At 38.4% G+C, this 27,035-nt stretch overlaps 1 protein-coding gene across 1 annotated transcript in view; it reads right to left on the bottom strand.

Moving 5' to 3' along the window:
- The window catches only part of BTAF1 (B-TFIID TATA-box binding protein associated factor 1), a 98,465-nt gene extending 71,430 nt beyond the window's left edge, over positions 1 to 27,035 (bottom strand). Inside the window, exons 1-4 of the mRNA XM_059398128.1 lie at positions 26,668 to 27,035; positions 11,525 to 11,648; positions 6,748 to 6,862; positions 3,738 to 3,884 (exon numbers count right to left, since the gene is read on the bottom strand). Coding sequence (XP_059254111.1) covers positions 3,738 to 3,884; positions 6,748 to 6,862; positions 11,525 to 11,648; positions 26,668 to 26,681 — 400 coding nt within the window. The 5' untranslated portion in view covers positions 26,682 to 27,035. The remainder of the gene's footprint in view (positions 1 to 3,737; positions 3,885 to 6,747; positions 6,863 to 11,524; positions 11,649 to 26,667) is intronic.

Here is a 27,035-nt window from a genome sequence, read left to right as displayed (position 1 = left end):
ATACAATGTCCTAGACTTCAAGCTGTATTACAATGCCATAATCATCAGGACAATATAGTACTGGCATAGAAACAGACACAGAGATCAATGAAACAGAACAGAGAACCCAAAAATGGACTCTCAACTGTATGGCCAACTAATATTCAACAAAGCAACAAAGAATATCCAATGGAAAAAAGACAGTCTCTTCAACAAATGGTGTTGGGAAAACTAGACAGCCACATGCAGAAGAATGAAACTGAACCATTTCCTTACACCATAAACAAAAACAGAGTCAAAATGGATGAAAGACCTCAGTGTGAGACAGGAATCCATCAAAATCCCAGAGGAGAACACAGGCAGTAACCCTTGCATCCTAAGCTGCAGCCATTTCCTGCTAGACACATCTCTAAAGGCAAAAGCAAAAATGAACTACTCAGACTTCATCAGGATTAAAAGGTTCTAAACAGCAAAGTAAACAGTCAACGAAACAAAAGGCCACCTACAGAATGGGAGAAGACATTCACAAACAACATATCAGATAAAGGGCTAATATCCAAGATCTATAAAGAACTCATCACACTCAAAACCCAAAAAACCCACAAAAAATACAGTCAAGAAATGGGCAAAGACATGAACAATGAACAAACTTTTCTCCAGACAGTGGCCATACAAATGGCCAACAGACACATGAAAAAATGTTCCACATCACTTGGCATCAGGGAAATACAAAATCAAAGCCACAGTGAGATACCACCTCAGACCAGTCGGAATGGCTAAAATTAACAAGTCAGGAAACAACAGATGTTAGTGAGGATGTGGAGAAAAGTACCCTCTTACACTATTGGTGGGAATGTAAATTGATGCAGCCACTCTGGAAAAAGGTATGGAGATTCCTCAAAAAGTTAAAAATACAATTACCCTACAGCAACTGTACTACTAGATATTTATCCAAGGGACACAAACATAATTATCTGAAGGGGCACATGCACCCCAAGGTTTATAGCAGCAACGTCAACAACAGCCAAAATATGGAGAGCCCAAGAAGATATGAATAGACATTTTTGCAAAGAAGACATCCAAATGGCCAACAGACACATGAAAAAGTGCCTAACATCAGGGAAATACAAATCAAAACCACAATGAGATACCACCTCACCCTGGCCAGAATGGCTAAAATTAAGAAGTCAGGAAACAACACAGGTTGGCAAGGATGAAAAGAAAGGGGAACCCTCTTACACTGTTGGTGGGAATGCAAGCTGGGGCAGCCGGTCTGGAAAACAGTATGAAGGTTCCTCAAAAAGTTGAAAATAGACCTACCCTACAACCCAGCAATTGCACTATACTAGGTTTTTACCCTAAAGCTACAAATTCAGTGATCCAAAGGGGCACCTGCACCCCAATGTTTATAGCAGCAGTGTCCACAACAGCCAAACTATGGAAAGAGTCCAGATGTCCATCGACAGATTAATGAGTAAAGAAGATGTGGTATATATACAATGCAATATTACTCAACCATCAAAAAGTATGAAATCTTGGGGCGCCTGGGTGGCTCAGAGGGTTAAAGCCTCTGCCTTCGGCTCCGGTCATGATCCCAGGGTCCTGGGATCGAGCCCCATATCTGGAATCTCTGCTCAGTGGGGAGCCTGCTTCCTCCTCTCTCTCTCTCTGCCTTCCTCTCCGCCTACTTGTGATCTCTCTCTCTCTCTCTGTCAAATAAATAAATAAAATCTTAAAAAAAAAAAATCTTTAAAAAAAGAAAAGAATGAAATCTTGCCATTTGCAATGATATGGATGGAACTAGTTAGCGACTTAAGTTAGAGAAAAGACAAATCCCATGTTTTCACTTACAATGTGGAATTTAAACAACAAAACAGATGAATATAGGAGAAGGGAAGGAAAAATAAAATAAAAACAGAGAGAGAGACAAACCACAAGAGACTCTAACCACAGGAAACAAGGTTTCTGGAAGGGAGTTGGGGTGGGGGGTGGGATAACTGGATGACGGGCATTAAGGAAGGCACTTGATAATGAGCACTGGGTGTTACAGGCAACTATCATACTATATGTTAACTAAATTCATTTTAGGGACGCCTGGGTGGCTCAGTTGGTTAAGCGGCTGCCTTCGGCTCGGGTCATGATCCCAGCGTCCTGGGATCGAGTCCCACATCGGGCTCCTTGCTCGGCAGGGAGCCTGCTTCTCCCTCTGCCTCTCCAGACCTCTCTGCCTGTGCTCACTCGCTCTCTCTCTTCCTCTATCCCTGACAAAATAAATAAATAAAATCTAAAAAAAATAAAAATAAAAAAAAAATAAATTCATTTTAAATAAAAATTTTTTAATTAAAATAAAAATTAAATAAATACAATGTCCTAGAACTCTCTACAGAGCTATTAAATCTGAATCTCAAGGATAAGACCCAAATACATATTTTTTTTAAGTGACAATGGTGACACTGACTTTTACTCCTGGATAAGGGCCAATGATCTCTCATATGAGTACAACAGTAAAATCAGTAAACAAAACTTACTGTTTAGAGAGAATTTTTTTCAAATCAGTAAGTTTTTGAAATGACTTCTACCTCCCTTATTAGAAAAACTATGCTTTTCTGGAACTTAACCAAATTCTCCTCTTCTTTCCCCAAAATAAGTAAACTACAATTGACCCTTGGACAAGACAGAGATTGGAGACATTGACGCCCAAAGCAGTTGAAAATCTGTGTATAACTTTGACCCCTCCAAAACTTAAATACTAATAGCCTCCTGTTGATCAAAAACCAGTAACATAAACAGTTAATTAACACATATCTGTACATTATACACTATATTCTTAAAATAAACTAAGCTAGAGAAAACATTAAGATCATAAGGACAATTCATTTACAGTACCGTACTGAATTTACCGAAAAAAATTTCCACATAAGTGGACCTGCACATTTCAACAACCTATGTTGTTCTGAGGTTAACCAGAGATCCTTCGATAGAAGCTATATTAAGCAAGAGTAAATGGCTGTTTAACATTTTTTTTAAGATGAATGAGTGATCATTTCATTAATTTAGCTAGACAGATGTGTCTGAGTAATTAATCTTATTAGCAACAAAAACTGTTCTGTTTTGGTTTTAGTCAAAAGAGCAACTTACTTACAGAAACCCATTAAAAACATCAATTTTTTCTACTCAAGGCATCAATTCTGAATGGCCAAAAATTTTATTTTATATCCAGATGGATTCTGTAAGTTTAAAGACAATAGGACGATTTCCTTTCCAAGATTTATCTTTTCATTTTTAGTGTTTGCTCTGGTCACCAGCATGAGATCCAATTATTTAAATTTTTAAAACACATGATAAAAAGAAAGCTGTCATAAAGCCTCTCAAATGTCCAGAATTATGAAAACAGTATCAAAAACTGTACTAATCCTGGCTTTTAAAATTTATTTGACCCAGTCTCTTGAGGTACACTTTATAATTTCTCTATAATAAAACGCCTGCTGAAATACTAATATGTAACTTATTAACAATTTATAATTATGGCACATATTCACTTAAAAGGAGGAAAATATTCATATGGTATAGTTTTAGACCAAATACTTTTGCTTGTCTTCTCCACCCACTATGCCTCCCCTTCCCCAACAGCAAATGTCTATCAAATTATATTTTGTAACATCTATTAAGATTTTGCATGACTGATATGTAGCATACAAAGTAATAAATCAGCCTGAACACAAACATTTCAAACTTTCTTCTACAAGACTACTACATACCTGATTTTTCATCTTGTACTTCGAATTCTGCACCAGCAGATCCCAAAAGTGATGCTCCATGCTGTAACAATCTACATATATCAAATCGGTCAAAATTCAATCGATCTGTAGTAGGTGAATCTTCCATAGCACTTTCTGAAGTAGATTCTAAATGAGGTTGAAAAATATTTAATTCAATCATAAAACCAAGTGCAGAATGAAAGAAAATAGCCACCTGTGGTGGCCATGTAACATTTTAAGGAAAGTAAACGGCAGAGGAAGTAGAAAAACTATTGTGGATTTATTTATGATCAGCACTTATTTATGAATAAACTATTTAATTGGTGGTTCCTCTTGTACAAACTATGAGAACATCGCTGGGTGTATGTATAGCTGTTTTTCATTACAAAAGCACATTATTCTATGAAGAAATGGATCCCATATTGAAATGTTTGTTAAATATTATATTGTATTGGGACGCCTGGGTTGCTTAGTCAGTTAAGCATCTGCCTTCAGCTCAGATCACAATCCCAGAGTTCTGGAATTAAGTCCTGCATCGGACTCCTTGCTCAGTGGGGAGCCTGCTTCTTCCTCAGCCTCCTGCTCTCACCACTTGTGTGCATGCACTCTCTCTCTCTCTGACAAATAGATAAATAGAATCTTTAAAATACATTATCTCCATTTACTGTTTAAAACTTTTTAAGATTTTTTATTTATTTATTAGACCCAGAGAGAGAGGTCACAAGTAGGAAGAGAGGCAGGCAGAGAGAGAGAGAGAAGGAAGCAGGCTCCCTGCTGAGCAGAAAGCCCAATGCAGGACTCTATCCCAGGACCCTGAAATCATGACCTGAGCGGAAGGCGGCAGCTTAACCCACTGAGCCACCCAGGCGCCCACCCATTTACTGTTTAACTGTTTGAAAATACTACCAAGGTAACAGACTGAGTTCATCACAGTGCTAATCTGGAAAACAAACAGACTTATTCATATAAAAACTAATAAGCATCATTTGTTCCTACACCTAAGGAGTATCTACGATATGAAGCAGCTATTCATTCAAGAGGACTCCTCATAATATGAACAAATTAAAATCTCCTGGTAAATTGCTAAAATTATATATTCATCCCTAAAAGTATCATTAAATGTTTTGCGTTCCTCCCCCCAAAAAGTGTTATGCCATTATAAATTTTTAAATATATTACCTTGTTCATTTAGCAGTTTGTTTAGCTAGTACTTGCATATAATCCATTTATTAAACTAAACTATAATTATTTTAGTTTTTTCAGTGATGACAAGCAACCTTACCATAAATTTTAATGCGGGTTTAACTAATTTAATGTTTTATAAAAAGAATCTGAGTTCTAATATCTCTATATACCAAAATAAGCAGGGAAAATAAGCTAAAAAAGAAAGAGCTCCTTTTTAAAACAAGTTATAACTTCTAGTTACATATTTTATTTGAGAGAGAACAAATTAATACAGTCTCTCAACATAACAGGTACCAAATAATTAAAGCAAAAATTTTAGACAAGCTAAAATGTATGATAAAAGTGATGTTATCAAAATGACTTGAAAATGAAATCAGGTTGCACCACATTAAATTTTCACTTAAGGGATGTCTTGGTGGCTCAGTAGGTTAAGTGTCTGCCTTTAGCTCAGGTCATGATCCCAGGGTCCTGGGATCAAGTCCCACATCAGGCTCCATGCTCAGGGGGGAGCCTGTTTCTCCCTCTGCCTGACACCTCAATTACTTGTGCTCCCTCCTGTGCTCTCTTTCTTTCTCTCTGACAAACGAAATCTTTAAAGCAATTTTCATTTAGGGATGTCTGGGTGGCTTAGTCAGTTCAGTGTCTGCCTTCAGCTCGGGTCATGATCCCAGGGTCCTGGGATCAAGTTCCACATTGGGCTCCTTGCTCAGGTGGAAGCCTGTTTCTCCTTCTGCCTGCTTCTCCCTCTGCCTACCTCTCCCCCTGCTTGGCTCTCACACCCTCTCTGACAAATGAATAAATAAAATCTTTAAAAAAAATTTTTTTGTTTAATTAAAATGTATACCTTTACAAATTTTTAAAAGCATATGTTCATTTTTAAATATTATTTCAGGCAGTCAGAAATATAATTTCCACTAAAAGACATCTAAAGGAAACATTAGAAACTAAAGACCCCTCCAAATACCCATACATAAATGTGCTTAAATTTAGAAAATAATTACACTATTCTCCCAGCAACAAGAAAAAACACTGCTTCAACTATTTACACTGCGCTGGTTTAGATTCTTTTTTAAAGACATAAATTCCTGACAGAAGCAATAATCTCTTTAAATCAAGCATACTGGGGGCGCCTGGGTGGCTCAGTGGGTTAAGCCGCTGCCTTCGGCTCAGGTCATGATCTCAGGGTCCTGGGATCGAGTTCCGCATCGGGCTCTCTGCTCAGCAGGGAACCTGCTTCCTCCTTTCTCTCTCTCTCTCTGCCTGCCTCTCTGCCTACTTGTGATTTCTCTCTGTCAAATAAATAAAAATAAAATCTTAAAATAAATAAATAAATAAATCAAGCATACTGTATAGTTAATAATTTTAAAAATATATATGAAAACCCTGTACCCCTGAGGCTAATAATACATTATATGTTAATAAAAAATAAATAAAAGATTGATTAAAAAAAATATATATATAAGAAAACATAGTTTATCTAGTAGTTATTTAAAAGCATTGTGGAAGAGACACCTGGGTGGCTCAGTCAGCTATCTACCTTCGGCTCAGGTCATGATCTCAGGGTCCTAGGACTGAGTCACACATGGGGCTCTGCACTCAGCAGGGTGTCTGCTTCTCCCTCTCCCTCTGCCCCTTCCCACCCTTCACATGCACTCTGTCTCAAAGTCTTTAAAAAAAAAAAAAAATGCATGGTGAAAATCACTGACAAACTGTATCTGAAAAAATTAAGCCTTTAAATTAAAATTGAAATTATTAAAATATAAAATGTATAGTTAATTCTATAGGTAGATATTTACTACAAACTATTTTTACCACTTAAAAGCACCTTGTTTGGTTCTTGGTACTGGATTCCATTCAGGTACATTTTTCACTATAGCTTCAACAGCTTGTCCAGCTGCAATCCGGGTATCCCAATTAGTACTCCTTAAATATATCAACACCTTAAAAAATTATAAGATAGAATAGTTATACCAAAAATATTGTTTGTTCAAAGTAGCCAGAACAGAGAAATACAAAGTTACTTGTTATTAAATTGTAATTTAGCAGCTATTGGGACTTTACATACAAATTTATATAAAACATCTTAGAATTATTAATATTATTTACAAATTTTATCATTCACAGGAATATCACTATACCTTAAAAAAAAGGAAACAGGAAACTTTCAGTTAAAAATTACTTAATACATTAAAAAAATAACCTACCTTTTAATACAGTAAAAAACAAAAGGTTTATTTTCATCAAGTCCCATTACTTAATGCAAAGGGTTAAGTTGTAAAAACTAGCAGAAAGAACAAGTGAGTTCAGCAGGACTGGAAGATAGAAGATCAATATACAAAAATCAACTGTTTTGCTAAATGCTTTCAATAAACAATTTAAAAATAAAATTTTAAAAATCCCATTTATAATAGCACCAAAAAGCATAAAATATCTAAATGTAAACTTAACAAAGTACAAGACTCATATACTGAAAACTACAGAAAAAATCAAAATACCATTGAAAGAAATGAAACAAAATCTAAATAAACAAACACAAGGACACCTCCCCTCATGCTTGTGGATCTAAAAATTTAATACTGTTGTAAGTAATACTCCCTCAATTGATCTACTGATTCAATAAAATTACTATCAAAATCCTAGCTGAGATTTTTGCAGAAATGAGTAAGTTGATCCCAAAATTTATATGGAAATGCAAGGGACCGAGAATCACCAAAACAATCTTGTAAAAAAATAATAAAGTTGGTATACTCACACTTCTTGATTTCAAAATTTACTACTAAGCAACAGTAATCAAGACAGTGTGGTACTGGCAAAAGGACAGATACACAGACCAATGGAATAGAATTGAGAGTCTAGAAAAAAACCGTCTATGGTCAACTGATTTTCAAGAGTGCCAGGATAATTCAATGGGTGGAAAGAATAGTTTTTTCTACAAATGGTGCTTGGGCAACAAAATAATTATTGTGAACACCTAATACCACACACATATAAACAAAATAACTCAGGATGAGCCAAAAGTCTAAAAGTAAGACTATATAATTCTTAGAAGAAAACACAGGGGTAAATTGTTGTGACCTTGGACTAGGCAAGATTTCTTAGATATGATCCCAAAAAGCAAAAGAGATATGAAAAAGGGATAAATCTAACTAAATCAAAATTGATAACTTTTATGCTTCAAAGGGTACCATCAGGACAGTGAAAAGACAACCACAGACTGGAAGAACATATTTGCAAATGAAATACCTCGTAAGGAGCTTGTATCCAAAATATATAGAGAACTATTACAATTCGATATTAAAAGAACAAATATCCCACTTAAAAATGGGCAAAGGAGGGGCGCCTGAGTGGCTCAGTCATTAAGTGTCTGCCTTTGGCTCAGGTCATGATCCCAGGGTCCTGGAATCAAGCCCCACATCAGGCTCCCTTGCTCAGCGGGAAGCTTACTTGTCCCTCTCCCACTCCCCCTGCTTGTGTTCCCTCTCTCGCTGTCTCTGTCAAATAAATTTAAAAAAAAAAAAAAAATGGGCAAAGGATCTAGAGGAGCCTGGGTGACTTAGATAGTAAAGCGTCTGCCTCTTGATCTCAGTTCAGGTCATGATCTCAGGGGTTGTGAGATCAAGCCCCACACTGGGCTCCACACTGGGCATGGAGCCTTGTTTAAGATTCTCCCTCTCTCTCCCTCCCCCACAAAAAAGAAGAACTGGGTGAAGGATCTGAAGAGAGAGTTCTCCAAAAAAGATATACCAAGGGTCAATAAACATGTGAAAAGATGTTCAAAATCACTAGTCACCAGAAAAACGCAAGTCAAAACTACAATGACGCATCACTTCACACTCACCAGTACGGGAACAAAGTCAGTTAATAACAAGCATTGGCAAGGATGTAAAAAAAAAAAATCAGCTCTCTCATACACTACTGTTAGGAATGTAAACAATGGAGCCAGCTTGGAAAATAGTCTGGCAGTTCCTCATAGAGTTAAAAATAGTTACTATAGAGGCGCCTGGGTGGCTCAGTGGGTTAAAGCCTCTGCCTTCGGCTCAGGTCATGATCTCAGGATCTTGGGATCGAGCCCTGCATTGGGCTCTCTGCTCAGTGGGGAGCCTGCTTCCTCCTCTCTCTCTGCCTACTGTGATCTCTGTCTGTCAAATAAATAAATAAAATCTTAAAAAAAAAAAAAAAGTTACTATATGATCCAGCAATTCTATCCACAGGTATAAACCCCAGAGAAATAAAACATATGCCCCACAAAAACTTGTACATGAATTTTTATAGCAGTATTATTCATCAAAGGCCAAAAAGGGGAAACAACTCAATTGTCCATCAACCGATTAACAGATAAGATGTGATATATCCACATAATATATTCATATCATATCCATAAAATGGAATATTATTTGGCAATAAAAAGGAATGAAGTAATGAAACAAGCTTCAATATGAAAGAAACTTAAAAATATTAAGTGAAATAAACTAGTCACATTTATATAAAATTTTCAGAACTGGCAAATCTACAGGCAGAAAGTAGATGAGGGGTTACCTAGGAGTAGATATGGGAGGGACAGTGATGGAGAATTACTAAAATGGGCATGAGGTTTCTTTTTGAGGAAATAAAAATGTTTTAAAAATTACGTTGCGGTGATGATTGCACGTATCTAAAATTTTTGAGGGGCACCAGGCTGGCTCAGTGGGTGGAGCATCTGACTCTTGGTCTTGGGACTGTAAATACAAGCACTATACTAAAAATAAAATCTTAAAAATAAATAACTTGAAAATAAAATCTTTAAAAGAAAACTTTAAAAAGTCTTTAAACAAGTAAGATAAACAACTGAATCACACAACAAGGAGTTTTAAAAACAAAACCAAAATGCAACAGGAAAACACTGAGGGGAGAGAAGAGAAGGTAAGAGGGGAGAAGGTACAAAATACAAACTTTGCCTCTTTTGGAATTCTTTGATGACAGCCAATATGCCAGGATCTAAGTTAAGAAGACCAGAACTCAGAAGGCTGGAAACCTTTCCTCAGTTCAGCACAAATTAATTCTGCTGTTTCCAGTTTCAAATCATTCAGGGGAAAACCCTAGGGTGAGAAGAAATGGGTATGCCTCTCTATACCCTACCTTATGCATGAGTAGAATAGTGTCTAATACATGCCCCTCTTCACTCTGAGAATATGGAGCCTGTGGATATCAAGTCGCTGTCTCCTCATCTACGTATTAGTTAGAAAGTTCTGATAATATCTAAGTTGTAAATACACTGGAAAAGTTACTGTCAGCCCTCATGATGGGAACCATATCACAGAGATTTGTATATTCAAAAGGTCTTAGAACTCTTACTCCTATGAATCAAGAAGGGACAAATGAGAATGAAAGGAAGGAATAAGGGGCACCTGGGTGGCTCAGTCGGTTAAGCATCTGCCTTTGGCTCAGGTTGTGATCCTGGGGTTGTGGCATCAAGCTCCACACTGGGCTCCCTGCCTGCTTGGTGGGGAGTCTGCTTCTCCTCCTTCCTCTTAACCCTTGCTCATATGTTCTCTCCCTCTTACATAAGTAAATAAAGGTAATAAAAGAAAGGAAGAGAGGGAGGGAGGGAGGGAAAGGGTGGGGAGGGAAGAAATGGTGGGTGGGTGGAAGGGAAGGAAGGAGGGAATAAGACCAGCAGGAAGAAAGGGACCTTGGGATTTCCATATTGTATCCCAACCCTATCCTCTATTCCCACCCTCTTTCCAATCCAAGCCCCCAACACACAAAGCACTCCAGTTTTTACTTCGTATGCCAGAAAAAGATTTTATTCAAGATTTGTTTTAGAGAGAGATAAAGAGAGAACATGTACATGCACATGAGGAGGGAGGGTTGGGGACAGGGGCAGAGGGAGAGAGTCTTCAAGCAGACTCCCCACTGAGGTCAGAGCCCACATGGGGCCCAATCCCACAAACCAGAAGATCATGACCTGAGCTGAAACCAACACTTGGATGCTCAACTGACTGAGCCACCCAGGCGCCCCTGCATGTCAGAGAATTATTAAACACATGGAAAGTGTTGCTTACCATTATCAAGCACACTTCTACAAGCCCAGAGAGTTCAGTAAAAATACAGTCATTGCTTAGGGAAAGAATATAGGCTAGTATTTTGAAAACACTGATCCATCGAAGCAGAAAACCTCCACTTTCAAACAGGTGATAACTTAAAATGTAGTAACTAGTTTCTCATATATTTCCATTATTTCCCATGAGTTTCAATCCATTTTAAGACTGTCAACTATGATATAATTACTAGCCGTTAGGAACAAGCCAGACCACTAACAGACTAGATTAACAACTTATTACCAAATTGGGTCAGATTCAAATTTGTGCCACAGGCAAAAGGTTATATATTGTCAAATCCCTAAGATAATTAAACTTGATGTATAAAAAAAAAAAAAAAATTTAAATCTTGTGATAAAAAAGAAAGACCAAATTAAAAAAAAAATCTGGAGAAATAGTAAGATAGTTAATGGAACTGGAAGACCACAAATTGCCACTAAAATAAAACAATTTCTATTGTTCTACTCCTATCCACAGACAAACTTCTACAATTGCTTTATACTAAAATTAAAAAAGAGTTCTTACTTTAGATAAAAGATTGTTTAGTTCATGGGGATGAAGCTTTACCACTTCTCCAAGTTGCTGTGCAGCAGCTTTTCTTGTAACTGGAGTAGTGCCAGTATCCAGTAAGATAAAAAGACGATCAAGCCTAAAATAACAAAAATATAATGATTATTCTGAAACATGTTTCCTCATAGGTATAAGTTTAAGTCAATAAATGTGTTGAGCATTTATGAATGAAGAAGACCTATTCTAGGGCTGTGGGAGAATTTCTATGATTAAGGAACCTGCAGTTGGGGGTAGGATAAGCAGGAAGGCAAGTACACAAATAATTAGAATACAGGGGACAGTAACATATGTGTCAGAAAAGAAGTACAAATGTGCTCTGAAGAGTGGGAACAGAGGTAATAAATACTACATAACCCCAACTGTGTAATACTGAAAAATCTTCATGAAATAAATGGTGTTAAGAGATGGACCTTAGGGACACCTGGGTGGCTCAGTTGGTTGGGCAGCTGCCTTCAGCTCAGGTCATGATCCCAGCGTCCTGGGATCAAGTCCCACATCGGGCTCCTTGCTTGGCAGGGAGCCTGCTTCCCCCTCTGCCTATGCCTGCCACTCTGTCTGCCTGTGCTCACTCTCGCTCCTCTCTCTCTGACAAATAAATAAATAAAATCTTTAAAAAAAAAAAAAAAAAAGATGGGCGCCTGGGTGGCTCAGTGGGTTAAGCCACTGCCTTCAGCTCAGGTCATGATCTCGGGGTCCTGGGATCGAGTCCCGCATCGGGCTCTCTGCTCAGCAGGGAGCCTGCTTCCCTCTCTCTCTCTCTCTGCCTGCCTCTCTGCCTACTTGTGATCTCTGTCTGTCAAATAAATAAATAAAATCTTTAAAAAAAAAAAAAAAAAAGAGATGGACCTTAATAGGTCGATCATGAATGAAGGTTTGCGTTCAAGAAAGCAATGGAACTGGAACTCTATTTTAGGAAGATTAATCTGGCAGCAGTAGGAAGCATGAAGTGTAATGGAAGAAAGCTTTAAGAGAGTCTTAGGTTAAAAGTACAGACCTGAACTACCATCTAGGGAAGAAGCATAGAAAGAAGTTGGGAGTGGGGTGCCTGGGTGGCTCAGTCAGTTAAGCAGCTGCCTTTGGCTCAGGTCATGATCTCAGGGCCCTGGGACACAGCCTGGAATCAGGCTCCCTGCTGGGGGGGGGGCTGCTTCTCCCCCTGCCCCCCCCCCCCCCCGCTCACATGCACACTCTCTGTCTCTCTCAAATAAATAAATAAAATTTAAAAATTAAAGAAAAGAAGAAATTGAGAGAGAGGCTGCAGACAGTAAACACACATGGTACAATAACGAAATGTCAAGAAAATTAAAGGACTCTCGAACTCTGAATCTTAGAAAATAAAGATGTCATTTTTAAAATGGGAAGAAACAGTGGAGAAAATACCATGGGAAAAGCTGGTAAGTTTACTAGCGGCAGGGACAAGATAGCTAGGAGAGACCAAAAAGGATAGCTGGAATAGAGATCTTAAGTTCAGGAAGAGTTGAGATTAAAGGTATAAAGGTATATGGGGCCATTTGTATAGAAGCAACAAATATGGCAATAAATAAGATCTCTGAGTAAAATATTTCGAAAGGCATATAGCATAATGGCATCAATTCTAGAGCTACAACACCACAGTTCAAATTCCAATTCTGCCATTTATCCAATGAATAAAGCCACAATGCCTTATACCTGAAATAGGTAATAAGAAGTGGAACACTGTGTTACTATTATTTTGGAATACAGGAAAATCCTAAGGTTTTAGAAGGGCAAAGTCACAAGTAACTACCATCAACCATGCACATATCATAAATGTAGCTTTCCTATCATACTACTAATTAGTGAGGCAAAATGAATGCTGTAGGTAATGAGAAGAAGGCAGCTTCATACTTCATATATAGAATAAATGGGTACTTTTAAAAAGATGGAGGATGGGGTCCAGTGGGTCAGTCAGCTTAGCATCCAACTCTTAGTTTCGGCTCAGGTCATAATCTCAGGGTGGTGAGATGGAGTCTGAGTCGGGTTTCACAGTCAGTTGGGAGTCTGCTTCTCCTCTCCCTCTGCCCTTCCCCACCATTTGCACTTGTGCACTTGCACACTCTCTCTCTAAAATAAATAAATAAATTTGTAAAAACATTTTTTAAAAAGATAGAGGATGACAAGGGGCAAAGTTAAATCCTATATGAGGGAAGATTTAGTGAATATATTTTCAAATTTTATCTAATAAGAAATAGAAAGTAAGGACTCAATGAAGCTCATATTTTACTTCTGGGATTATTTTTCTATCACAAAGAGCTAAAAAAAATTACACAACAAAGCTCTGAAAACCTTTCATAAGAAAAGATAAAGCTTTAGAGGCAGATGAAATGGACAGAATTGTTCTTTTCTTTTTTTGATAGTATTTATCAAACTAGCCAGTCACTAACAAGCACAAAGTCATTGTAATTAATAAAAAATAGAACTAAAATACAAGAACGTTCAAGAACGGCCAAAAGTATTATAAAAAGTTTTTAACTGCTTCCGAACAAAACACTAAGAGGTAAGGTTCAAATTTATAGTTAAGGGTATGTAGGAAGGACAAATTTTAAGAAAAATATGTGAGGTAATAAAAAAGCCAGTGGCATAAACCGGAGTAATATAACAGTTCCTGCTTCCAATATACTGAATGGCACACAGAGTGATTATAAAGAAATTAATTTTTGTAAGACATACAAAAATTAATTTACTTTATATATACAGACACATCCCACTTGCTAACACAATATTTCTCCTTATTAATTCAAGGCCATCTAAATACTTGCCTTTACCCATTCATTCATCAGGTTTTGCTACAGGATTTGGTGAACAGTGACTCAGAGACAGTAAGAAAAGGGAGAAAAAAATTTTTTGACAGCTGGTGTTATTTAAAAGTTCTAAGACTAAGTCCCTTCCCCATAAAATGATTTCCCTTACCCATCCCATATATAACTCTCAGAATTCCCCTTAAATTATTTTCATCTTTAAATCAAGTTATGATGTTGGTACGCCTAGGTGGCTCAGTGGGTTAAGCCTCTGCCTTCAGCTCAGGTCATGATCTCAGGGTCCTGGGATTGAGGCCTGCATTGGGCTCTCTGCTCAGCAGGGAGCCTGCTTCTCCCTCTCTCTCTCTCTCTGCCTACTTGTGATCTCTCTCTGTGTCAAATAAATAAATAAAATCTTAAAAAAAAAATCAACTTGTGATGTTAAAGTTCTTGAGGATCATCTCTGAACCTCCACAACAAACATCTGCACATTGCTGTGACTCTATGATATTGTCCATGAAATTTGCAGAAAGAAATTTCAGATAGGGACACCTGGGTGGCTCAGTATTTATGCAGTTGCCTTTGGTTCATGTCATGATCCCAGTGTCCTGGGATCAAGCCCCACATCGGGCTCCCTGCTTGGCAGGAAGCCTGCTTTCCCTCTCCTAAACCCCCTGTTCGTATTCCCCCTCTCGTTGTTTCTGTCAAATAAATAAATAAAATCTTGAAAAAAAAAAAAAAAAAGAGGGGTGTCACTGGGTGGCTCAGTGGGTTAATCCTCTATCTTCAGCTCAGGTCATGGTCTGAGTCCTGGGATTGAGCCCCATGTCAGGCTCCCTGCTTCCCCTCTTTTTGCCTGCCTCTCTGCCTACTTGTGATCTCTCTGTGTCAAATATATAAATAAAATATAAATATAAATATATATAAATAAAATCTTAAAAAAAAAAAATTTCAAAACATCTGGGATGCCTGGGTGGCTCAGTCTGTTAAGAATCTGCCTTCAGTTCACGTCATGATCCCTGGGTCCTGGGAGCAAGCCCTGCATTGGGCTCCCTGCTCAGCAGGGAGTCTGCAACACCCTCTCCCTCTGCCCCTCCCCACTGCTTGTGCTTTCCCTAAAATAAATAAATAAAATCTTTACCAAAAAATCTTCCATATTATATGGCAGGCAAAATTATCAAAAATTAAGTTAGTTTGGGCGCCTGGGTGGCTCAGTGGGTTAAGCCACTGCCTTCGGCTCAGGTCATGATCTCAGGGTCCTGGGATAGAGTCCCGCATTGGGCTCTCTGCTCAGCAGGGAGCCTGCTTCCTCCTCTCTCTCTCTGCCTGCCTCTCTGCCTACTTGTGATCTCTCTCTGTCAAATAAATAAATAAAATCTTAAAAAAAAATTAAGTTAGTTTTATTACAAAGAACAGGTTAGTCTTAGATCAAGTTTATGCTACTGTAAGTGGACTTGCTGCATGTATTCTTTATAACAATATCAGGCTCAGGGTGGTGATCTGATTTCGGCTCAGGTCATGATCTCCAGGTTGTGAGATCTAGCCCCGTCTCTGGCTAGAGAGACATCTCTGGAGAGAGAAATTCTCTCTCCCTCTCCCACTCCCGACCCCTCTCTCTCTCCCACTCTTTAAAAAAAAAAAAAATCACAATACTGGCCTCTCATATATGGACACAGTTTACATAGATTTAGGACTTTCCTCCAGAAAACTGGGGCAAAATGGAAAACTACACTAGAAGTTAGGAGACTTTTAGAGGTCCTACTTCTGTCACATGTTGGAGGACTTAAGAAAGTTACCTTCGCTTAACCTCTTACTTTGGAGGGTAAAACTAGATAATTTAAGTGTATTTTACACTTTTGCATCATTGTGAGGGTTTTTTTTTTTCACTTTTTTTTCTTATGTAACATAACATCTGTCGTATCTTCGACTTATTTGATGCCAAGTTCCTTAGACTTCACCTCTAGAAAGATTTCAACTACTACATAATTCTTTTTTCATTACAGAGACTCTGTTTTGTTTTTTAAAGATTTTATTTATTTATTTGTGTGTGTGTGAGAGAGAGTGTGCACACAAGCAGGGGGAGCAGTAGGCAGAGGGAAAATCAGGCTCCTCTTCAAGCAAGGAGCCTGATGTGGGACTCAATCCCAGGACACTGGGATCATGACCTGAGCTGAAGGCAAATACTTAACCAACTGAGCCACCCAGGTATCCCAGATTCTTCTGCCTTTTTGATCAAAAGCAAAACTAGCTGCAAAATGAACACTGTAAGGAAGTGACTGTTTATAAATCTGTGTGTAAAAAGTTAAAAGAAAATGGACAGTTTCCAAAGTTCTCCCCAATCATATCCTCTTTACTCAAGCCCCAAATACCATTCCCTATGCCTTAAAAAGGAATGGACTACATACTTCACTGAGTGGATCTCTAGCCTTTGGAACATAAATTGTCTTAAGTTTTCCCCTCACTATCTCCAAAGATTGCTCTTTACACTCATCCTCTCTATTTCAAATGGAAAAATTATCCTCACCCCTCTTCAAGGCTTAGATATTATCCTACTGTTTCCTTGATACCATCCCCTTCTATCTTCATTCAATTATCCTTTCTTTAATGCCTTAAATCACTGCCTTATTCCCTTCTACCTTCAAATATGCAAAGGTCTCTGAAAAGAAAATAAACTGCTTGACCTTCATCTTCTAGCATGCTTTTTCTTTTTTATTGTCAAGCATCATGAACAAATGTTTAAAATCATTTCTTTTGGGTGCCTGGGAGGCTCAGTTGGTTAAGCCTCTGCCTTCGGCTCAGGTCATGATCTCAGGATCCTGGGATGAAGCCCCACATCAAGCTCCCTGCTCAGTGGGGAACCCTCTCCCTCTGCCTGCCACTAACCCCTGCTTGTGCTCTCTCTTTCTCTTTCTCTCAAATAAATAAATAAAATCTGGGGAAAAAATCACTTCTTTTATTTCCTCACTACACACAATTTAATCCTTATCAGTCAAGTTTCTATTCTTCTCTTCTATTGAATGGCACACCTGATGGTCACTAATGAACTTGTAAACTCCAAATTCAATTTCTTTTGGTTAAGTCCTATTTTCTTGATTCTTCTATCACATCTGATATCAATAAGTACCCCATTTTAAAGATACTTTTTTACCTAAGTTTTCACATTATATTACCCTGTTCATATCTGAATTCTCAATTCTTCCTCTGGTATCCCTAACTCTTAATATGTACATTCTCCCATAATCAATCCTTGGCTCCTCACCTCACCAGTTCCCTGAGGAAACTATAGTGTTACTTGTTTGAACTATAACACATCACAAATCATCCTCAATCTAGTCCATATGGGAGACACAGTTTCAACTGCCTGGTGAGCTTAACTCCAAGGTAATGTGATCTTATTGCCAGATTTCTTCCTAAAGCATCTTTTGATCCAATTATTACCTTACTCTAAAACTGTCAATGGCTCATCATTGCCTAACAGATAGTAATCAAAAACAAATAAGTACCTCCCCAACATGGACCTTTATGATTTTCACAATTTCTTCTATACCATTTTCCACTTGGAATGTCTTTTCTTGTCTCAATTCTTCAACTAGCTCCCATCCATCAAGATTTAAAGTCCTTTACCCTCTTGAAACTATCTCAGGTTGCTGTATCATAGAGATTAATTCCTCTTCTGAAATCTACATGAATTCTCATCTTGAATAACCATTTTGGTATTTGTTATGCTCTTTGGGGGCATCTCTTACACTAATTCATCCCATGATGTCTTGTGCTCATGAGGCTTCACTTCCTCCAAAGATTCTTTGCTCAGTATTAAAACAATTCTTTAGTTAGTATTAAAGTGCAAGTTTCTTAGGGCCACGTTTATACATCATTTTTAAGTAAACAAAGTGTATGCTAAAAAAAATGTGAGCTATATTAGAATTTTTTTTGCTTCCTTTGAGAAACATCCTTAATTTGTAATAGCTATATTATATAAATACAAGTTGTAAAAATAACAGACTGGGGTACCTGGGTGGTTCAGTCAGTTAGGCATCCAGCTCAGGTCATGATTCCAGGATCATGAGATCAGGCTCAGCCCTGGGCTGCACACTCAGCAGGGAGTCTACTTGTGATTCTCTCTCCCACTCTGCACCCACCCCTGCTCACATGAGCTCTCTCTCTCTCTCATAAATAAATCTTTTAAAAAAAGAAAAACAAAAAACAAACAGAACTGATGCTAAGGTAATGTTTCAGTAAGTGATAAAATCAGCCCAGCAGTATTCCAGCATTCAGAACATCAAGGCAGTTATACCTGCTCCAAAAAGCAAGATGAGAAAGAGACCATGAAGTAGGCACTGTATTCCTTCAAAAATCTCCACCCTTCCTAAACTTTCCTTTAGTCTCCTGCTACCCAGCTTCATTAGAGCCACACTCCTGGCCTTTTGACTCCTCTCTAACCTAATGCTGATCCTGTCTCATAACCACGCAGTTCCTCTCTCTCCTTTATGCAAAGCCTTTTAATCCAATGCCGTGTCATGTAACCTATGCTCCTCCAGCAGCCAACTGTCTTGGGATAACAGATTAGTCCACTCTCTCACCCAATCCAGGCCTATTTATCCTCACATCTTCCACGTTGGTGGTAACCAAACTTGCCTCCTTGAATAGAGGAATGGGGATATAAGAATACGTCTTTGGTTTTTTGAAGATCTCTCATCCTCTATCCAGAATAGCAGAATAAACACCACACAAAAGGAAGAACAAAGGAATGAGCAGACCAGGATCTGACAAGAGGGCAATCTGTCCTGTTACCCCAAGGCAGCCAGCTATGAGGCAAGCATCACGGCCAGGACACAATACCAGGAAAAGGCTGGTATGGCAACTGGTGGGGGGAAGGGCAAGGGCATGAGACAAGGTCAGAATTATGTTGGAGGGCAGGTAGGGCCCTTGGTGAAGGAGAATGTGACAGAAGCTAGGTGGTCAGAAGAGAAAGGAAGTTAAAAGAAGGGCTAACTGTGGAAACACAGTACTTACCACAATACTTCTTTTTGGCTAAAACTTCTCTTGCAGAACAGCTAGTAGGAAAAAAATGCCATTCTTCATTCTTTGAAGGATAGATAGATGGAGGAGAAAGAGGGAATAGATGTCAAGCTGTATGAAAGGTACCAAAGACTGGAAGAATAATTTAAATAGAATAGAAGGCAATTATATTTGACAATATCTACTGGTTATGAATTTACTGATAAGAAATCTGGCCCATTTTCAATCTGGATTTTAATTCAGAGAGAATTATACAACATGATTCATATTTTGTTTACCAAACTATGACTTCAGGCAATTGCTCTAAAGACTGACTAGAAAAAGGAAAGAGAACATGAAAGTTTGCAGAGATTATGCTGGCAGCTGCAATCTAACCCCTCTTCTCTTCAGCTATTTGCATTATGATAATTCATTCATGAACTAAACATATAAAAAGATACAAAAATAAATCATAGGCATTTTGAACTATGTCCTAGGTTACTACTTCATCATTAACAAACAAGTACATGCTGGATTTCCATTCCTAAGCCATTTGAAAATTTAAAAAAAAAAAAAAAATTATAGGGGTGCCTGGCTGGCTCAGTCACTAGAACAAGCAACTCATGATCTCAGCATCATGAGTTTAAGCCCACATTGGGGAGCAGAGATTTAAAAAAAAAAAAAACCACTTTAAAAAAAAATACTTTTTTTAAAAAGTACAAATATAGGGGCGCCTGGGTGGCTCAGTGGGTTAAGCCGCTGCCTTCGGCTCAGGTCATGATCTCAGGGTCCTGGGATCGAGTCCCGCATCGGGCTCTCTGCTCAGCAGGGAGCCTGTTTCCTCCTCTCCCTCTCTCTGCCTGCCTGTCTGCCTGCTTGTGATCTCTGTCAAATAAATAAATAAAATCTTTAAAAAAAAAAAAAAGTACAAATATAACTTCTTCGATCTACTTCCGACCTCCGTATTCTTAGAATAAATTTAAACTTAATCTCTTCGAAAAACAGTATAAGGTCAACACTTCACAAGGAAAGCTATGTAACCTTAACTAAGAATTATCAGTCAAGTTTGTCCATTTTGTAATGCTTTTTTTTTTACATTTAACAAAAGTACAGTAAAATTTAAAACAGAAACTATTTGAATATTTTTACTTTTCTGTGTGACTTAGGGAATAAGAAAAGAAAGTAAATATCTAATATAAACACTGTAGTAAGTTTCACATATTATCATTAAGTACGAAAGTTATGGTCAAAATAAACAACTTCAAAGAAATTCTCTAAACTGATGTTTTCAAATGTATACCTTCTAATTTATATTGTGGGTAATTTGAAACTATGCTAATGTTATATTCTTTCAACAAGGAACAGTAAGACACCACACAGTACACTGAGAATCAGTATGAAGATGTGAAACCACATGAAAGCCAGGTGCAAAGCCAGGTGCATGCCAGAATAAACTGTATTCCCTTACTTCCACACTAGAACATTAATTCCTTAAAACAGGGACTCTAGGGGCACCTGGGTGGCTCAGTCGGTTAAGTGTCTGCCTACAGCTGAGGTCATGATCCCAGGACCTTGGTATCAATCCCAGCACTGGGCTCCCTGGTCAGCAGGAAGTCTGCTTCTCCCTCCCCCCATCACGCTTGCACTCACACTCTCTGAAACAAATAAAATCTTTAATTTTTTTTTTTTTTTAATGGGGACTCTGTCTTTGTTCTCTGCTGTATCTCTAGTACCTAGAACATAGAAAGCATTCTATAACTAGTCATTAAATCAATGCTGAAATAGTACAACCGAACAGTTATTTCCTTTAGGACATTTTTTTTCTAACCTCTACTCTTTTTTTTTTTAAAGATTTTATTTATTTATTTGACAGAGGGAGATCACAAGTAGGCAGAGAGGCAGGCAGAGAGAGAGAGAGGAGGAAACAGGCTCCCTGCCGAGCAGAGAGCCCGATGCGGGACTCGATCCCAGGACCCCAAGACCATGACCTGAGCAGAAGGCAGCGGCTTAACCCACCGAGCCACCCAGGCGCCCTCTAACCTCTACTCTTGATCCACCCATCAAGCTACAGCCTTTTGCATGACTTTAAAGATAAAATCTAGGTTCTTCAAAAGAAATATGTGTTATTTTAAAAGTTCATACAAAACTGTGCACTTTAAAATGGTTAAAATGGTGAATTTTATGTTATGTGTATTTTAGCATAATTTAAAAACCAAACAACAAAATGCTTTATGTAAGTACCCTGAGGAATAAAGCAAAGAAATAGGGAAGCATTTGCCATACAGACTGAAATGTAAAAGCTTCCATATACCTCTTCTACCTTTCCTGGCTTTTAATTATGAAATATTTGACATATTAATATTTGTAACAGTTCTATCAATCCTGTAATTGATTGAAATTAGCAATAACGGAGGAAGAGGCCTAACAAACACAAGAAACCTGAGCTGTCCTAGAGATCAGCAAGATCATTTTATCGTTTCTCCATCAGCAGGAAGGATCCACTGGAACCTCCCCCTCAAGAAACTTCCTTGTGTTTGGTAGAACAGGGCTATTGAAACAATGTTTCTCTATAGTATCAGCAATACAGAGAGAATTAACAAAACTGAGCAAAGTTCTGATCAAATGTAGCAATTTGTTTCTTCCGTAAGAGGGTGTGCTCCCTTTTTTCCAGAAACCTTTGTGAACATTGCATTATTTTCAAATGCAAATGTCACAGACCTGAGAAAGTTTCTAATAATGCAGTCAAATCATAACTACTGTCTAGACATTTTAGACATGGCTTCTATAGCTTAGATCACTGAAGAAGAATATTTTTAAATTTGTATGATCAAAGGAAAACTATGTTCCTATTAGCTAATCAATATACAAAAGTCACCTCAACCAGTTATGGCATAATCTGGCAAAGGTATGAAAAACAATCTTAAACACACACACACACAAACAAACGTGTAGTAAGTCATGGTACTCAACACTGTCACAAATTCACCATCGTCTGTAATAAACATATCTTAACAGTTCCTCTAAGGCTGTGTTTACTGTTGATGGCCCAACCCCAACTGTAGAAAGGCTCACAAATCAAGACAGCATTATTCAAAGATTTAACAGTGGGGCACCTGGGTGGCTCAGTTGATTAAGCATCTGCCTTCAGTTCAGGTCATGATCCCAGGGTCCTAGGATCAAGCCTCACCTCAGGCTCTCTGGTCAGTGGGAACCTGCTTCTCCCTTTCTCTGCCATTCCCCCTGCTTGTGCTTTCTCTCTTAATCTCTGACAAATAAAATCTTAAAAAAGAAAAGAAACAAGCTAACGATGCTATATGTTCGCTAACCATTGTAAAAAAATAAATTTTAAAAGATATTTAACAATTACTATTTCAATTATTTGCAAGCAACACTGAAAACCGTTAGTATATATAATTTGTCTTTTTGCTGAAGTTGGTTTTGTGGGAGTAAGTAGCTAGTAAATGAACTAAGCTGACCTTCCAACATTCATATCTCAAGGGCAACATTGTTCTCTACTCCTACATTTATTTGTATATTTGTCTCTTATTAAGGGTCTAAGGGCGTCATACATTTTTCAGTCGTACTTCACTGCATTTTTCAGAACTTCAAATGCTATAACTATATTTGCAATTTTAAAGAGTTTCAAAGTTTATTTGTTTGCAAGATTTAACTCTCCCAAAAATCAAGAGTTGACCGTGTATTTGATAATTTTGCCACATTCTTACAATTCAAAGTATGATAAAACTAGACCGTTATAAAAACTATAAGCAGGGTCTAAAAAATTTGAACACACAGAGTGCAAAGTTGTATTATATCTAATTTGGATTATAAAAGGCCACACTATCACAGAATTCAATATGCTATAGACTTTTTAAAAATAGTTCTGATAAAGGGACGCCTGGGTGGCTCAGTGGGTTAAGCCGCTGCCTTCGGCTCAGGTCATGATCTCAGAGTCCTGGGATCGAGTCCCGCGTCGGGCTCTCTGCTCGGCAGAGAGCCTGCTTCCCTCTCCCTCTCTCTCTCTCTCTGGCTGCCTCTCTGTCTACTTGTGATTTCTCTCTGTCAGATTAATAAATAAAATCTTTAAAAAAAAAAAATAGTTTGATAAAATTGTGTTTTTTAAAATTATAATCCTGGCTAATATTCAAAGATATAGCGAAAGTTTGTCTTCCTAAGGAAAAACTATAGCTGAACTATTAAGGACTCACAGAAAAAACCCTGGGAATATTCTACTACATTCATAAACTATGGTAAAATTATGACAGCTACTAAAACAAGAAACAAAATCACTCATTCGCTTAAAAAGGAGTGTAGAGCACCTACTAGGACCCAAGCACTCTCCTGGGAAGAGAAAGATCAGACATACTCCCTTCTCTCCAGAGTGTACCTAAATCCAAGCAGGGAGAACAATTACGCAATTATGAATATAATGACTGAGAGAAGTACATATTGGTGCAAGTAACTCAGATGAGGTAAAACCAGAGAAAGCTTCCCAAAGTGACATATAAACTTATACTCCAAAACTAAGGTTACCCAGACTTGGGGTGAGTGGTGGGAGGGCAAAAAAGGAATGTTCCAGACGTAAAGAATGGAAGGTGAGAACAGATTCAAAATGAAAGGGAGAAAGATGGAGAGAACCTGACACAAGGTGAAGCAGAAACCAGATCACAAAGAACCTAGTAAGATAAGTCTGTTACAGAATTTGAACTATATGCCAAGGCAAAAGAAAACATCTAAAGGTTTTAAGCAAAAAAAAAAAAAAAAGACATTAACATTTGCATATTAGCAAAATATGGCTGAAGTGAAGAAAAAATTAGAGATGGCCATGGGAGGCAGGAAGAACAAGTGGCTGCTGTTGCAGGTGTCTTGGATCAGAGATGATGGTGGCATGGAGCAAGATTGCAGTAACTGGTATGGAAAGAAAGACAACTGGCCAGAGAAAGATTAGAAAAATAGACTAACAGGATTGGGTTTGGTAACTGGCTGGATTGGCGGGAAGAGGAGAGAGGGAAAAATTATTTATTATTCCCAGATTCCTGAACCTGGCAATTGAGGGAATGATGGTACTAACTAACCATTTCCCTTCTGTTGGAAATATTTACAAGGTCCTAAAAATATTACAGTGCAAAAAAATATTTTAGATTTGATTCTGGCAAATATAATTTTTATCTCTTGAGCTATCTTCTACCTATTCTGCATAAAATATTCAAATAAGTCTGTATTCTACAAGCATACACCAATAAGAAAGGAAATTCAGTTAGTAAAGAAACATGCTGAGTGTATGGAAAAGAGCAGCTTGAAATTAAAGTTTGCTGTTCGAAGTGAATCTTCTAATCAAAAAAAAGAGCTAGGGCGTGTGGGTGGCTCAGTCGTTAAGCAGCTGCCTTTAGCTCAGGTCATGATCTCTGGGTCTTGGGATTGACCCCTACATCAAGCTGCCTACTCAGCGGGAAGCCTGCTTCTTCCTCTCCCACTCCCCCTGCTTGTGTTCCCTCTCTTGGGTTGTGTCTCTGTCAAATAACTAAGTAAATCTTTAAAAAAAAAAAGAAAGAAAAAGAAAAAAAGGCAAGAACTGACCGTATCCCCCAAAACACAGAAGGTGTCTCAAAAGTGTCTTTCTTGGACCCTGATATTACTAAATTATACACAGGAGTAGCTTTTACCTAAAACCATGACAGATTTTGTTTTGTTTTTTTAGGATTTAACAGAATTTTGGCAAAAAAATCTACATAAAAAAGAGCACTACCCTTTGAAATCCAGTGTCAAGAACAAAAGGCAGTAGCTTTCAAAACCCACAAATTCATTGAGAAATTTACATGCCTTAAACTTCTGTAAATAGATTAGCAAAGGCCAAGCAGATTAGTTTCTCTTTAAATACTTTCATTTTGTCTCTATAAAGCTATATCCAATACTGTGAAAACAGTCTGCTCTAAGAGGAATTTCAAGAGCTAATCTTGATTTTTAATATTTTTATTAAGTAAACTCTCCACCCAACATGGGGCTTGAACTGCCACCCCTAGATCAAGAGCCACATGCTCCACCAAGTGGAGTCCCAGGAGCTACTCATTCTCTTAAACACTGTATCCTAATAAACAAATCTCATATTAAGTTGCTGTATCAATGTATTTATAACCTATATATATTTATATAGAAGGTAACAAATTAGAGAAGATACACTTTTCAGTATTTACAAAAAGTTAAACCACCACTTTATTCTCTCAAGGTAATTTTATATATCACAAAATAAGACTTTCCTCACAATGACTGGATTCAATTAATGTATGAAATAAAAATTAGATGCTCTCTCCTACAGGTATCTAGCAACCCCCTTAAACCAACTCCCATGGACTTCTCCCGGAACATGCTATTTCATCAGTTATCTAGTGAGTCTGTGAGGAATGGGCTATCCTTTTGGCTTGCAAAACAGCTTGCTAGAGCACCTACTGTGTCAAGAGAATGAATTTCAACTTATTGTGAAAAATGAATGAAAACTATTTATTTTCTTAACTGTCATTGCTTCCTTTAGTCTATTTGACAGAAAAACCCAGTTCTCATGAAAACTTAACCTCATCAACTCTAGCGAACTTGGGTGTCCTGACTGGTAACATCAGAAAGGACCATCCCCTACTGACATTTACAAAATCAATCAAAACAAAAAGTTTTCCCACGATTCTGGTCATATTGGAGGAAAGGACTTTCCTCCCATAGCTATACGTCTTATTGGCTTTTCTACAGTTTTCCCAGACGTTTCTCTTGATAGGCAACATTTTAAAATAACAAGATTTATGATCTCTTTCACGCCTTAGTTAGGAAAGACGTTGCTAATACAATAACTTGCCAAAAATTACAATGCTGACGACTGAATGTTTACTGCTAAACAAAAGAATTCTACTCTAAGAAAGAAATCCTCAGGAAAGAACATATCCTTAAAGCCATAAATAATTTCTAATATAATTAGAAGTTCACTTGGATAATAGTAATTCAAATCTCCCAGACCTCGACAGTTACTACCAAGTTTTCCCATGAAATGGAGGTTAGGGATCAGCCTTAGAAGCACTATGAGAGGTAACAGGCTCTAGAACTGAAAGGGGGAAGAGAAACCAGAGAAGCGAAGCATGGTGAGGAAAGAGAAAAACTAGTTCTAACGTGGCACAGAGCACAAGAAAAAGACGTTTCTGAAGCCCAAACCCTCATAGACCGAGAAACGAACTCCGAAGTCTGTGGAAGAAGGCGCCCAAGCCCAGTGACAATGGGAACCGCTCCTTTCTGGGAGTGAGGGCACCGAGAGGAGACCATGCCTCGCCTGGGCTACCTTCCTGTCTTCTCTTAATGAACGAGACCCACCTGGAGACCGCCATGGCCGGGCGCCGGCGGTTCGGATCTCGCCGCGAGCTACGCGCCGCACCGCTGAGGCGCTAGTTTCCAGAGAGCAGAGCGACGAAGGCCCAGGCCCCGGTCAGAGGAGAGGGCCGGTGCGGCGCGGGGCGTCCCGCCGTGAGCCCTTGAACATCTGCCCCGCCGCCTGTCCGAATTCGTCCCCGCCGCGGCCGGGGAGCAAGGGTCTGAGGCGGCGGCGGAGGCGGCAGTCCTCCGACCCGCACGACTTCAAACCGGGGGCCCCCAGCCCCGCTCTTTGCTGACGCAGGCGTCGGCACGCTGGACTGAGCGTCAGCGCGCCGGAAGTGACGTCAGCTCCCCGCCACGGCCTCCTC

This window comes from Mustela nigripes, chromosome 4, assembly GCF_022355385.1.
Source record: "Mustela nigripes isolate SB6536 chromosome 4, MUSNIG.SB6536, whole genome shotgun sequence".
Taxonomy (NCBI): domain Eukaryota; kingdom Metazoa; phylum Chordata; class Mammalia; order Carnivora; family Mustelidae; genus Mustela; species Mustela nigripes.
The sequence above is the reverse complement of the archived record's forward strand: the minus strand, read 5'-3'. Positions and strand labels throughout refer to the sequence as shown.